A 14,489-nucleotide genomic window follows, 5' to 3' on the forward strand; every position below is an offset into this window, starting at 1 on the left:
TGTGCAACATCTTGGTTCCAGACCAACAAGATTGACATTATGGAGTGGCCGGCCCAATTCCCGAATCTTATTCCAATAGAGGAACAACACAAATTTGATATATTTTTCTTCATGTTTTGATTTGGAATAGAATGTGTAGTGTTCCCAATGCATTTGTGTGTATGGAAATAAAAGCTATTAGAAGGATTTTGAGCTTTATTCACTTTTTTCAACACACTGCTATTATTTTAAACAACTGTATGTACAATAAATTCCAACCCCCACAGCACAGGTTATGACACCTTCAGGCAAACACAAGATCACTGCTTTTACTGAGGACTCTTCTTTGTTTCTAAATCCCCTCATCATTTATATACTGCATTCAGTTAAAGCGATACTAAAAGGTTCTATTTTTATTTAAAATACCCAACATGTTATATTTACCTGCTCTGTGTAGTGGTTTTGCACAGAGCAGTCTGGATCCTCCTTTTCTTGGTTCTCCCGCAGGCGCTCCTGTCTGTTGGTTGCCCCCACAGCAAGAAGCTTGCTATGGGGGCACCTGCTGCTCCATGTGTCCATTCACACACAGAGCCCTGTCTTGGCCCCACCCCCTCTCCTCATTGGCTGACTGTGATTAACAGCAGCGGGAGGCAATGGCTCCCGCTTGCTGTCTCAGCATATGAGGAGGCTGTCATGCATATTGCTGGATCTCAATGGGGCTCATGTAAGTATTGGAGGGGGCTGGGGGGCACTGCTGCACACAGGTGGTTTTTATATATCTTCATACATGAAGGTAAAAAACATTGAGGCTTTAAACCACTTTTAAGTGGAGTTCCAGCCATTTTAGTGTTTATTAAAAGCCAGCAGCTACAATAACTGTATCTGCTGACTTTTAATAACACACACTTACCTGTCCTGGAGTCCAGCGAAGTTCCACTGTTGAGATGTCCCTTCTCCCTTGCACGGCGCCAACATCTCAACTGTAGGCACCAGCCTGGTTCTCACTGTGCATGTGCGAGTCGTGCTGCGCCTCCTAATTGGTCTCGCAGTCTCCTGATATCTGTGAAAGTTCCCAGGAGACTGCAAGAGGGGCCAAACTTCTGGCTTACTTGACCAAGGCGAACTGAGGCAGAAGTGGAAGTGGGTACTTGCCAAAAACAGGTATCTGCTTCCCCCCCCCCCCTAAAAGATGTCAAATAAAGCAGTGGAGGGAGGGGGGGGGGGGGGGAGGGAGGGGAAAAAGAAAAATAGGCGGAGCTTCTGCTTTTGAGTGAAACTCTGCTTTAAGGAATATGGTACCCTTTCAAACATTTCTAAATCTTCAGCCCTTCCTCAATGTATTGTATCTGCCCCTCCATCATACAGCTTCTCTAACCCTAATTTTAGTTCTGTTGGGATGAGGACTCTGTACTGTATATTACCTCAGAATGAACATAACCAATAATCCAGTGACACTTTATGCTGTGAATTTTGAACCCCTCCTCCAAAAAAATCAAAACGGATTTGACCCACTGGTACTCATTTACCTTGACTTTTTCTATTCCAAGCCCTGCCAATCAGAATACCCTCCACCTTCTTCAAAACACACCTGACACCTGTTTTAGGAATTCAAGTTGTCCCATAAAAGGCCTAGGATCAAGATGCAAACATGGTCTCTCACGAAGGTCCACAGTAGCATAGGTCGTTCTCACATACTACCAGGCAGCTCACTTAACCATGATTGTGGACTGGTGTTGCAATGGGGCAACCAAAAACTGGGTATCTGTAGAGAGGGAAGACTAACATGGCCCTGGGCCTGCAGTGGCTGTCCTCACTACTACCCCCTGAACTGGGAGACCATCCTACCCTGGGTTGTACCATCTCAATCATTAGCAAAGCCTTCTGTTCTTCCACAATACCTCCCTCTACTCCTCCAGTTACTCTGGTTATTGGTAAGCCTGAGCCAGGTCTCAGTATACTTAGCCCTGGTTCACACTGGATGCTACTTGGCATGTGATTTGCAAATTGCATGCCAAGTCTCACCCTATTGTTCACAATTGGAGCGATCATATCGGTAGGGTTCCGACTTGGTCAGAACTGCACCAATTTCAAAAGTAGTACATGCACTACTTTTGGTGTGATTTGCATAGACCTCTGTATCAGATGTCTTGCAAATCACACCTGAAATTGGCAGGTTCTCCGACTTTGAAAACTTCACTATAAGTCGTACAATTTCAAAGTTGGGCTTGATGTGAACAGAGGGTTACATACAGTGGGTATAGAAAAGAATCACCCCCTTTAAAATAAATCACATTTTGTTGCTTCACAGCCTGGAATGAAGAGTTTTTATCTTATACAGCTGTAGTTATTAAGTGCAACTTATAACATCCAAGTGAAAGATATAACACCAACATTCCAGAAAAAATACATTCCCGGAGCATTTTAGTCCCTGGGTAAATGCTGCTGGATAAAAAACAGTTTTCATTTCAGGCTGCAAATAAAAAAAAAAAAAAAAAAAAGATTTTAAAAAGGGGGAGTGAGGGGATACTTTTCTATACAGCACTGTTAAAAAGAACAAAAAAAAAAAAAAAACCTATGCAGACTGCCCTCGTGCAGCAGGTCGGAATTTTTGGATCTCCTGTTTATGAACAGGATACCATACCACACAGACTTGGCAGTCTTCAACCCCTTTAGATTTTTGGAGCCTGTCACAACCAGGCCACTTTTTGCTTTTGCTCTTCAGAGGAGAGGGATAATATGGCCTCGGATAACATTCAAATCACTCTGCCGTAAGGGGAAGCTTTCTTACCGTGCCCTCCCTGCCATTAAACATCCCTCTTAACGCTAGGTACTGAGTTCATTTCACCCCATCTCCAAAAATAGGAATCTGGACTTCACATCCAATTTACCCCTCCAGGAACAGCACAAAATTTAGTTTTTTTTCCCATAAATCAGCTATGGCTAATCAGCTCCAGGAGATGGGGTACAAGATTTAAGTTAAGTGGTGCCTACCCTACTCCATAAAATCTTGCCTCATGTTCCAGATAAGTGCAGGTGGTATAGCGAGGAAATGGGTACTATGTTGCACACGCCCTAAAAACTTTAATAGGCATCAGTGATATCTTTCCAGAGTGGATTGAACAACTCACCTCTGCAGACTTGAGCAATAACCCGGTAGCATGTCTTCTGCATTTAATGTAGCGGCCCATTATAAAATACAAGTCTTCCCTGACTATCCATCTGATAAATGTGGCAAAGGCATGTATTCCGATTTTATGGAAGACTTTTCTCCCTACAGAAGTTCTATGGTTCTCTAAACATGGATGACCTCACCGCCACAACTCCACAATTCAGACCAACTTGGAGGACAATGCAACATTTAATTTCACAGATGCCTTTTTAAACACTCTCAAGGAAGACAAATCCCTAAGCATAACAGCTATATTCTTAAAGGCTATATCCAGTTACCCTACCTCCCCGCACCCTCCCGGGGAGCAACCTACACCACCCAGCTCCCACTGGAATCTTCCTGCTAACTTCTCACCTTTCCTCCAAGTCCCAACAGGACATTCACATTACGCTCTTTGTTTAACTTGACCCCTACAATTTGTTTCTCTCTTTTTAGTTACGGTTATAATCATCCACATACCTTACTAGCAGTGCCCTCTTCTCTCCTGGCTGGTTCCCTTCCCAAGCAGGGGGAGCAGAATGGTGTAGAGGTCTGTTTAGCTTTACTTTCCTACTGCATATTAGCCAATGTGTGCATTTCTCATGAACTATATTTGTGAGGGATTTTGCAAAAATCTTTTGCCACATTGTACAAAATCACTCTATATCCTTTGGTTACATATAAGATATCACTCCTCTCGTCGTTATGGTCTACTTCTGTACAATCTGTAATTTAACACAAAAAAAAAAAAAAAAGAAAAGCTTTGCCATGAAGCTAAAAAAAAACAACAAAAAACCCCAACGCAATCTATATATAGCTATTTAGGGAAGTCAAAGTCAACTGTATATCTAAATATTTACTTTGCTTTATGCAATCATTCCCCTTCAATTTAACACATCTATTCACACTTGCACGCCTGCATTTAGCTTTTCTGCAGACGTTCTTTGGGAAATAAGAACTTTTTCCGCCTTTTAAAATGTTCCTGGTTTACAACACGTATACATGCGAGTGTAATCGTATCCTAGATACACAGGGGTGGATTTACTAAAAGGTAAATAAATATTGCAAGTGCAGTTGCATTCAGTTTCCTCATAGCTTAGTGAATGTGGTGAAGCTTCACTTTGTAAAGAATCAGGTGCAAGGAAGAAGGAAATAAAAAGGGGAAAAAAAAAAAAAGAGAAAGCATGTCCGCACACGATTGGATAATGGAAATTAGCAGAGCTTTACTGCATTTACTAAGCTCTGAAAAAAAAAAAAAAAAATGAATATGAGTGCAACTGCACTTGCAGTGCAGTCTATTTGCCTTTAGTAAATTCACCCCCACATAATTAGATTTTCTTCACATGCAGTTAAACTGACCAGAATTAAAAAACGCACGGCGTGAATGGCACCATTGAAAAGTCATTACATGCATTTAGAATATCCTCTAAATGCAACTGAAAACAGGTTGGACAGTGCCAGTGTTAATCCTTACAGCTCAAAAATAAATAAAAACAAAAGCTTTTGTAGTTTAAGGATTTATTAATTCAAACATGCATGTAAAACACTAAACTGCATTAGCAAAAGATCAATGTAAAAACACTGTTCACAATTTTTTTTTTGCAACATTCTCAAATGCGCTTTGAATTTGTTCTTTGTAGAAAGGTTGAGTCATATGTCATGTCTCATAGTGTTTAATTAGGGGTGTGCATCATTAATACTTGCTCTATAATTAGGACCTCAGACACCCTATGGGACAGAGCCAATAGAAGGAAAAAAAAAAAATGATCATTTCACTGAGATGTCAAGATGACAGTATGAATTAGTTGCTAATCTTGTAAAGTAAGATTATATAGACTATGCAAAAAAGAAAATAAGCAGAAAGAACATAAAGAGTTACTGTGTATAGCAGGTTCACATGATTTGTACACCTAGTGTTACAGAAAAGGTCATGAAACGCACACCTTTATACGCAAAATAACATAAGGAAAAGTATTAGGAATAACTTCCCATAAACTACAAAAAATTCCAAGCTACAATAGTTAGAAAGATATTAAAATACAAGATATTCTACGAGCAAGCCAACATAGAAAGCTTGTGCATATTAAAATCTGTGGGAATGATGGTTGTAACCTAGAAGGGTCCTATCCCCAACCCATTGACAGGCACAAATATAGTGGTTGATCAGAACAGAACAGCACTACCATGTAGTCTGGAATAGAGAAACCAGAGCAATTCTGTACATCAACCAATTACATACATTTCCAAAGTGTTTGGCTGTCCCAGAAAGGAACCAAGCTGACTATGTGAAAGAGGCCGTGGGGATTACCTGAAATCAAATACTCAACTACAGCAACCGTTTCTACTGCATTTATAACACATCTTAGGACTGGTAGTCGAGAGCATTTCACTGCCCCTCTGCAGTCTACAAGGCACCTGCCATAGGTAATGGTCCTATATAATTGTCGTGGATGTCCACATTTATGGACAATGAGCTGGAAGCATCTATGGATGCATGCAGAGCACAAGATACATCCAACTTTAAGATCAATGACTGTAATGACTCCAGCAGCCAGCATAGAATGCTTCAGCCATCCCTGCCCCCCAATGATACACCCTGTCCAGGAGTAGTAGACACAGAAGCAATTAATAAGGGCCTGGCCTTACACAATAAGCTCTTGAGTAGGGTAAAACAAGGATCTCTATGAAAGACCAACACTTTCCAATTATTAATGGAGGAAGTTGCAGAGCAATACAGCTTTTAACCCACAATTACTTAGCTGGTAGAAGAGGGCTGCATCATGTCTAAGTCCTTATTCAAGGCAGAGCTTGCTGCACCCCCACTAAGCTGGACTCCGGGCACCAGGTTTCAATGCCAGACTAAGGGTTCACACAGACCTCGGGTCTCCAAAGTTAACAAGCCAAGGGCTGTAAAACACTAACCATTCTCCTTTATAAAAAAGGAAAGTTGTTAACCAAAAATTCTTATTAAAAAAACCCAAAACAAAACAAAAAAAAAAAAAAAAGTCTCAAAGCAGTAGTGTCACTTTTAAATACTGTTGCTTATGTTCGCTAGTAAAATCCTGAAACCTATTTTACATTTTTGCCTAAATAGTTTTTGTCCAAAGGAGCAGATTAGTACCCTTTAACCAAAACTTTATTTTGAACTCAAGCAGTAAAAAGATACATAATTGATCTAACATTCCTAAATAACAATTTTGATTTACAATGCAATACAGTGAATTAAGATTAATAAAGTGTTTAATATATGCAGTAAGGCTCTCGCCTACTGTCAGTTTTTTTTTTGTTTCCTCCATCCAGAAAATCAGATCTGAGTAAAAAGTCATGTCTCTATTATAGGTTCAATGGCTCATGTTTGTAGCAGAAAATATAGAAACTGAGCTGAGTGGGCGTTTTGGCAACATTTAATTAGTTCAAGCAAAAAGGAGAAACCGTTTTTCAGAAAAATAAGGCTAAATAGACTGATCTATCATTCAGGAAAGGATTTTAGTAGAGTCTGAAAAAGATGTGTCACTTAATGGATTTTATATTTAAGATTTTATAGGCAGAGAATGAATTCTTACAAATAGGACTGGGGGTTGGCATTTTGGAGTCTGGGACTGGGATAGGAGAGGGAGTGCAAGGATTACAAAATCAGACACTTTCTCTTCCTCTTCTTCACTGGTGGTGGGCAGAGAACGGCTCTTATTGCTTCATCAAACACAGTCTTCAGCCCTCTTTGCGTAAGTGCTGAGCATTCTAAGTATTTCACGGCACCTGTCAGGAGAAAGCCACAGTAAGACAATTGTTTCCTCTATCTCTGGGGATTTCCCATTTAGCAATGACAAACATCTAAAAAGGTAAAAAGGTAATATTGGCAGACAACCCCGGACGTTGGCAAAGCCTTTACAGAAGTCAATGACTGAAAAATGAACTTCCTTGTTCTACTGACATCTGAGAAAAGAATGATCTTTACCAAAGCCAATGACAATGTATAAAGCTGGCACATACAGAATACCATTTTTTTTTATTGAATTTCCTTTAGATTTACCTTCAACTATGTAGTGCAAGGGCCTGTCTGATTACATACAAATTGAAAGGGTTTAGGTTTCACCTCGTATTATAAACTTTTGGTAAACCTAAAAGGAAAATTGTATAATGAAAGGCCAGTCAAACTGTTAGGTTAATATTTTTTTCTAGTAATTGGCTGGAAGTCATCTTGTTGGTGTCCCTATTCATTTATTACACCGCCACCAAATCACTTCTACAGGGCCCCCCCTTTACCGGGCACTGTGCAAATGTTCACACAGGGGAGCCCGGTACCTCTGCTGATTGGTGTAGTAGTGCACTGAGAGGGGAGGAACCTGCCTCCCCTCTGATGCAAGAAACTTTATGACAAAATCCTTGTCGCTTAAGCAGTTACTGGTTTCGTAAAGCATCTGATCAAACCAATTCTGGTTTGATTGGATACTTTCAAGGGCAGAACAGAGATCTGGGGCGTAACTGATACCAGTTCTCTCCATAAAGAAGACCTGTCAAGGCACATGCCATCACAAGGGATGTTGTTCCCAGTGTAAGGAACAGTAAAAAAAGTTTTAATCAGTTCAAGCCCAGCCTATAGAAAGTCCTGCTTGGTCATCATTTTAAGTCGATCCGAGTGGATGTCATATGACACCCTCCCTAATCGCCGCCTCAAGCACACCCGTCGGTCCTGCGTTGCAGCGAGATCTGTCAATGGCTGTGTTCATCGGAAACAGTTGATGAATGATCTGTGTACCAGCCTGTTGCCAATACCATGTGACCGCTGTGACCAATCACAGCAGGTCACATCACAATTATAATCAATCGATGGCTTCCTTTCATGCCATCCATTGTATACAATTGTGTTGCTAGTTGTGATTGGTCACAGTGATCACATGGTACAGACTGGGCCAATCACAGCCCATCTGTGTCACAAACTGATTGAATCGATTTCAAATCAGTTAAAGGTTTGCTTATAGCAATGAAATTCATTGGAAATGAATGTAAAGGGGGAAAAAAAAAAAAAGTATGTATTTTTTTTGTACTGTCACCGGTCAGTGTAACCGACCACCGCCATGCCAGTTATATGACAAAAAATATAAAAACTTCAAAAAAACTAACCATGCCTCTTACTAAATATCTCAGACTGTCTACTTTCCAAAAAGGGGTAATTTGGGGGATATCTGTACTGTCCTGACATTTTTGGGCCTCAAGAAATGAGATAGGCCGTCAGTACATCATGACTGCTCGATTTTCATAATATATACACATACATATACAGTATCTCACAGAAGTGAGTCCACCCCTCACATTTTTGTAAATATTTTATTCTATCTTTTCATGTGACAGCGCTGAAGAAATGACACTTTGCTACAATGTGACGTAGTGAGTGTACAGCTTGTATAACAGTGTAAAGTTGCGGTCACCTCAAAATAACTCAACACACAGCCATTAATGTCTATCTTTTCATGTGACAGCAGTGAAGAAATGACACTTTGCTACAATGTAATGGTGGCCACCATTATTTTCCAGCACTGCCTTAACCCTCTTGGGCATGGAGTTCACCAGAGCTTCACAGGTTGCCACTGGAGTCCTCTTCCACTCCTCCATTATATCTCGGAGCTGGTGGATGTTAGAGACCTTGCGCTCCTCCACCTTCAGTTTGAGGATGCCTCACAGATGCTCAATAGGGTTCAGGTCTGGAGACATGCTTGGCCAGTCCATCACCTTTATCCTCAGCTTCTTTAGCAAGGCAGTGGTCATCTTGGAAGGGTGTTTGGGGTTGTCATGTTGGAATACTGTCCTGCAGCCCAGTCTATGAAGGGAGGGGATCATGCTCTGCTTCAGTATGTCACAGTACATGTTGGCATTCATGGTTCCCTCAATGAACTGTAGCCCCCCAGTGCCGTCAGCACTCATGCAGCCCCAGACCATGACACTCTCATGCTTGACTGTAGGCAAGACACTTGTCTTTGTACTCCTCACCTGGTTGCCGCCACACACGCTTGACACCATCTGAACCAAATAAGTTTATCTTGGTCTCATCAGACCACAGGACATGGTTCCAGTAATCCATGTCCTTAGTCTGCTTGTCTTCAGCAAATGGTTTGCTGGTTTTTTTGTGTATCATCTTTAGAAGAGGCTTTCTTCTGGGACGACAGCCATGCAGACCAATTTGATGCAGTGTGCGGCATATGGTCTGAGCACCGACAGGCTAACCCCCACCCCTTCAACCTCTGCAGCAATGCTGGCAGCACTCATACGTCTATTTCCCAAAGACAACCTCTGGATATGACGCTGAGCACGTGCACTCAACATCTTTGGTCGACAATGGCGAGGCCTGTTCTGAGCAGAACCTGTCCTGTTAAACCGCTGTATGGTCTTGGCCACCATCCTGCAGCTCAGTTTCAGGGTCTTGGCAATGTTCTTATAGCCTAGGCCATCTTTATGTAGAGCAACAATTCTTTTTTTCAGATCCTCAGGGAGTTCTTTGCCATGAGGTGCCATGTTTAACTTCTAGTGACCAGTATGAGAGAGTGAGAGCGATAACACCAAATGTAACACACCTGCTCCCCACATTCACACCTGAGACCTTGTAACACTAACGAGTCACATGACACTGGGGAGGGAAAATGGCTAATTTGGCCATTTTCACTTAGGGGTGTACTCACTTTTGTTGTCAGCGGTTTAGACATTAATGGCTGTGTGTTGAGTTATTTTGAGGGAACAGAAAACTTACACTGTTATACAAGCTGTACACTCACTACTTTGCTACAATGTAAAGTGTCATTTCTTTAGTGTTGTCACATGAAAAGATAGAATAAAATATTTACAAAGATGTGGGGGGTGGACTCACTACTGTGAGATACTGTATATACACACACACACCATATTTTGTAGACTAACTTTCCTACAGACTAAAATATTTGGGTTACTTTTCACAAAACAAATGTAGCCGTATACATTTGGGCCTAAGTTTATGAACAAGTATTTGTTTGCAAAATATTTAATTTTTTAAAGTGCTCATTCCTACGTGCGAACGCTCACACAAGCCCAGCACACATGTAAAATGGTGATCATACCACATGTGAGGTCACAATGTAAATGTCAGACGAAGAGCAATAATTCTAGCACCAGACCTCCTGTGTAACTGTAAACTTGTAACCTTAAAAGGCTTTTAAAATGACACCTCTGGAGATTTTTTTTTAAAAAGGTACTATAGCTTGTCACCATTTCATAAGCCTGGGCAATTTTAGAGTGTGACATGTTAGGTATTTATTCAGCATTTTAAAATTACTGCGTAAATATCGTGCAACATTAAAATAGTGATTGTTGAAATTTTTTTTTAATCTCCAGTCTCTGCTTTCAAGAAAAATATTAAATATTTGGGGTTTCTAAGAAATACTCTAGCAAAAAAATGCTGACTTTTACATGTGAAAAGTGTCAGAATTTGCCTGGGGATTGAGTGGTTAAGATAATGGACCTAAAGGCTGTATAAAAGGGGGACATTTCAGATTTTAGGAAAGGACAAATAGAAGTCGGGTAAATGTCAGCTGATGACATGCTATAATACAGAAGCTACTTTGCCGTATTAAAAACATATCAATACACATCCTATGACTCATATTCTTTTGTACAGTTTCTTCTAGTACTTTGTCAGTTTACAGATTGAGATAACATTTTATAGGATTCCAGTTTGAACTTATGTTTGCTTTTTGTGGGAGTAGAAACCTGTAAAATGTGTTTTAATGTTCACAAGGTTCATGGATGTCTATCTAGTGAGTCCCTATTTAAAAAACAAAACGATTACTGGTTGTAGGGCGTGCAACTAATCTGTGGACTCTGACAAACTTTACATTACAGTTCAGAATAATTTGCCATCCAAAATGTCTTAATCAAAAAAACATCAGTGTTCAACTACTTCTCTTCTAGAGCAATTTCTCTTCTTTCTGCACATGTGAAAATTCAGCATTTTGACTAGAATAGTTTAAAACCCTCAGACTAGCATATTTTTCCCTGAAAGAAGGGGCTCTGTGGAATACAGAGGTGGTAGTTCAATGTTTATATGTTGCGCGATATTTACATAACTGTTTAAGCATTCAATTTTTTTTGAATGCATACACACTAAATGCATTTTAATGCTCAGAAACACAGTACCCACATTTTTTGTACAAAATAAAAAAAAAGAGGTTGTGTTGAGTAAATAGATACCAAATTCCACTAAATTGCATGGGCCTGCAAAATGACACAAAGTTATGGTACCCAAAATCATCAATAGGCAACACTTTAAATGCCTTTACAGCTCACCAGTTTAGAGTCAGTATAAATTTACATCAATTTGTCAGGTTGGGGAAAAAAAGAAAAAAAAAAGAAAAGAAGACGACAGACACAAGCCCATTTAGTTCACCCAATAGATGAGGGAACTTGAATTATTGCTCTTATATCTATGCTTGTTGTGATACCAAAACATGGGTGGAACAACTGCCGTTTACATACACACCTGACATGCGCTATTGTTCATGTGTAGGGGTAAGAATGGGGATTATTTTTATATTTTATTTTCTTTATACCATTTTGTTTTTCTTAAATATGTAAACCCAACATTTTATATTCCTGATATGTGCCTGCTATACCATGTACTTGTATGAAAAAGTATCCTGCTCTCTTTGTCAGGTTCCTTTATGTGAAATCCCTGGTGTCTCTGCCAGTTCCTCTGCTTTCCTAATAAAAACTGATCCTACTAGGTATGACAGCACAGCATGGTCAGTTTTCTGCACCTGCTCTCCTCCAACGATCAGACATGTGCTGACACAATCTCCCCCTGCACAGCCATTCGATGGGCAGTTTAGTGTACTGCAGTAACACCTCCCCCCCCCCTTAGCCGTTAGGCAGCTGAGAACAGAGGGTATGTGATCATTTAAGTGTGTGTGTGTGTGTGTGAGTGTGTGTGTGTGTGTGTGTGTGTGTGTGTGTGTGTGTATAAATGCATGAACCTCAAGCTTTTACAACCACTTTAACTTTATTGCCATCACATAGGAGTGATCAGGCCACTCCATAGTCGCCCAGATTGCTTTTACAGAAAGCACAGAGCTGAAAAAGGCAAACTAGTTAAAGCACCATCCCGCACATGAAATTCAAATATTTGCTGAAGACTGTCACACTGAACTTTAAGAAGCCAAAGGCTTGTTCTGTTAGTTCTTTAACAGGAGGGATTATAAAACCTGTTTCTAGCCTAATGTTGTATGACAAATTGACAATGAAATTTAGGATGAACTCAAGCCAATATTTTGCTATGCTGGAAAGCCTGTTTCACCAGTCAAATATTTCAACAAAAAAACACAACATTAGACACACTCAGTTTAGACTAAAGCAAAACATCTTCTAAGAGAATATTTTTTAAGTGACAGAAAAAATAAAACCCACAAAAACAAACTACACAAACAAACAACATACCAATCTCTTTTGCCATGGCAAGTCCCTGAGGATACGTAATGGGTGTAAGCTTCTTTTCTTTCAGTTTCTCAATTGTGTCTTTATCATCTCTCAAGTCAAGTTTTGTACCCACAAGGATAATGGGAGTGTTGGGGCAGTGGTGTCGGACTTCTGGGTACCACTATTTAAAAAGATACACAGAATAAGTTATAATTAAAAGGAAAGATCCAGTAAGGTTCTAATAACCCACAATTAAAACTAAAGAACAAATTATTTTATTTCAGGTACTTATATAGCGCAGTCAATTTTACGCAGCGCTTTACATATATATTGCACATTCACATCAGTCCCTAACCCTCAAGGGGTGTACAATCTAAGGTCCCTAACTTACATTCATACATACACATACTAGGGCCAATTTAGACAGGAGCCAATTAATCTACCAGCATGTCTTTGGAGTGTGGGAGGAAACCGGAGCACCCGGAGGAAACCCACGCAGGCACAGGGAGAACATGCAAACTCCAGGCAGGTGGTGCCATGGCTGGGATTCGAACCAACGGCCCTAGTACTGCCAGGCGGAAGTTCTAACCATTTAGCCACTGTGCTTTAAGCCACTTTGTCTATAAAGGCATAACACAAAATGACCCTGGTCAGGGCACGTGTCATGCAAGCAAGCCAAACAGTCTATGGCTCCAAACTCTCTCAATTTATGTCAATGTACCATTTACACTGATTCTTGTCAGCAGGCTCTGAACTACTCACCCCTTCCCCAGTACATATAAACATCCCCACATTCCTGTAGTATGGAAACCGCAGGAGAAGGGGAGAGGGGGGAGAGGGAGGGAGGGAGGAAAGGGAGGAGAGGGAGAGGGGAAGGGAGAGAGAAGACACCACACAACAGGTTTACCTTAGCACGGACATTCTCAAATGAAGCTGGGCTCACAAGTGAAAAGCAAATTAGGAACACATCCTAAAAAGAAAAGCAGACAGTAAATTAACAAGTCTTCAACTAAATCCTTTGATTATGCTGCAAAAAAGATCTTGCAGAAAACAGAAATTGCAGGAGGAAAAAAATAAAGTGCATTAAATTAGAATCAGGAAGTGAAAACAGGACACGGACATTGAGATTACCAGGTTCCTCTTATTTTTCCCTTACCAAGGTGTTTTAGATTGTAGATCAAAAACGGACAAGAAAAGCATTAATTGTGCTTTGCAAGCAAGACAAAAAGCTCTGCAAATTGCAACCCACACCGACAGAAGATGGCACGCATGGACGGACGTACGAACGAATTGCAAACCCCTCTGCTAGCAGCAGGTATTAATTAACTCACCGAAACATTGGAAGCTTGGGGGCTCGGGCTTAAAGCCTAGTAAGAAATACTGACATTCAAAAGCAGATTTTAGTGCTTCAAATTAGCTAAGCTCCCTTCTAATGGGAGACAGATACATTTAGAAAAGATTTTCAGAAAGAAGGCCTTTTGCACAAACCTCAAGAAAACAAAATTGGTTTATATGGAAAGAAGCAATAAATTCTGCTTTGTAAAGAGAACAAACAGTCCCTACATTAAAACCTTACAAGATTCTGGCCTAGCTGATAAGGAGTTCCCTTTGCAGGAAATCAATGAAGGCTTTCATGCATTTTTCAAAGTGTTTTTAAGATTTATTCTAGTGCTGAAAGCCATCACACGGAAATCAGGATGAGAATGTGACATGGCACACTCAAATGTCACTCCGCACCGTAGAACACGGATACTAAACGTATACAATAGAACACCCTTACAACTGCCATACACAAAAGCCAGGTGGAACATAAATGGTATGGGGGCCATATGAAGTGACACTGAACTCTGATTTTAAATTTAAAAAAAGGGGATGTTTAGTGTGCATAGAGCAGTGTGCAAGATCGCAAGTAACTTGCACTGCTTTGTGT

At 40.4% G+C, this 14,489-nt stretch overlaps 1 protein-coding gene across 2 annotated transcripts in view; it reads right to left on the reverse strand.

Annotated features, from left to right (window-relative positions):
• Positions 1 to 4,628: 4,628 nt before the first annotated feature.
• Positions 4,629 to 14,489, reverse strand: part of RAC1 (Rac family small GTPase 1) — a 31,677-nt gene continuing 21,816 nt past the window's right edge. Inside the window, exons 4-7 of one of the 2 annotated variants that reach the window (XM_089674812.1) lie at positions 13,891 to 13,926; positions 13,467 to 13,529; positions 12,581 to 12,740; positions 4,629 to 6,883 (exon numbers count right to left, since the gene is read on the reverse strand). In XM_089674812.1, the coding sequence (XP_089530938.1) occupies positions 6,753 to 6,883; positions 12,581 to 12,740; positions 13,467 to 13,529; positions 13,891 to 13,926 (390 nt within the window). In that variant the 3' untranslated portion in view covers positions 4,629 to 6,752. The remainder of the gene's footprint in view (positions 6,884 to 12,580; positions 12,741 to 13,466; positions 13,530 to 13,890; positions 13,927 to 14,489) is intronic. The other variant, XM_089674813.1, reaches the window with a different exon arrangement.

Source organism: Staurois parvus, unplaced genomic scaffold (assembly GCF_062004578.1).
Source record: "Staurois parvus isolate SC_StPar_1 unplaced genomic scaffold, SC_StPar_1.0 ptg000152l, whole genome shotgun sequence".
NCBI classification, from domain to species: Eukaryota; Metazoa; Chordata; class Amphibia; order Anura; family Ranidae; genus Staurois; species Staurois parvus.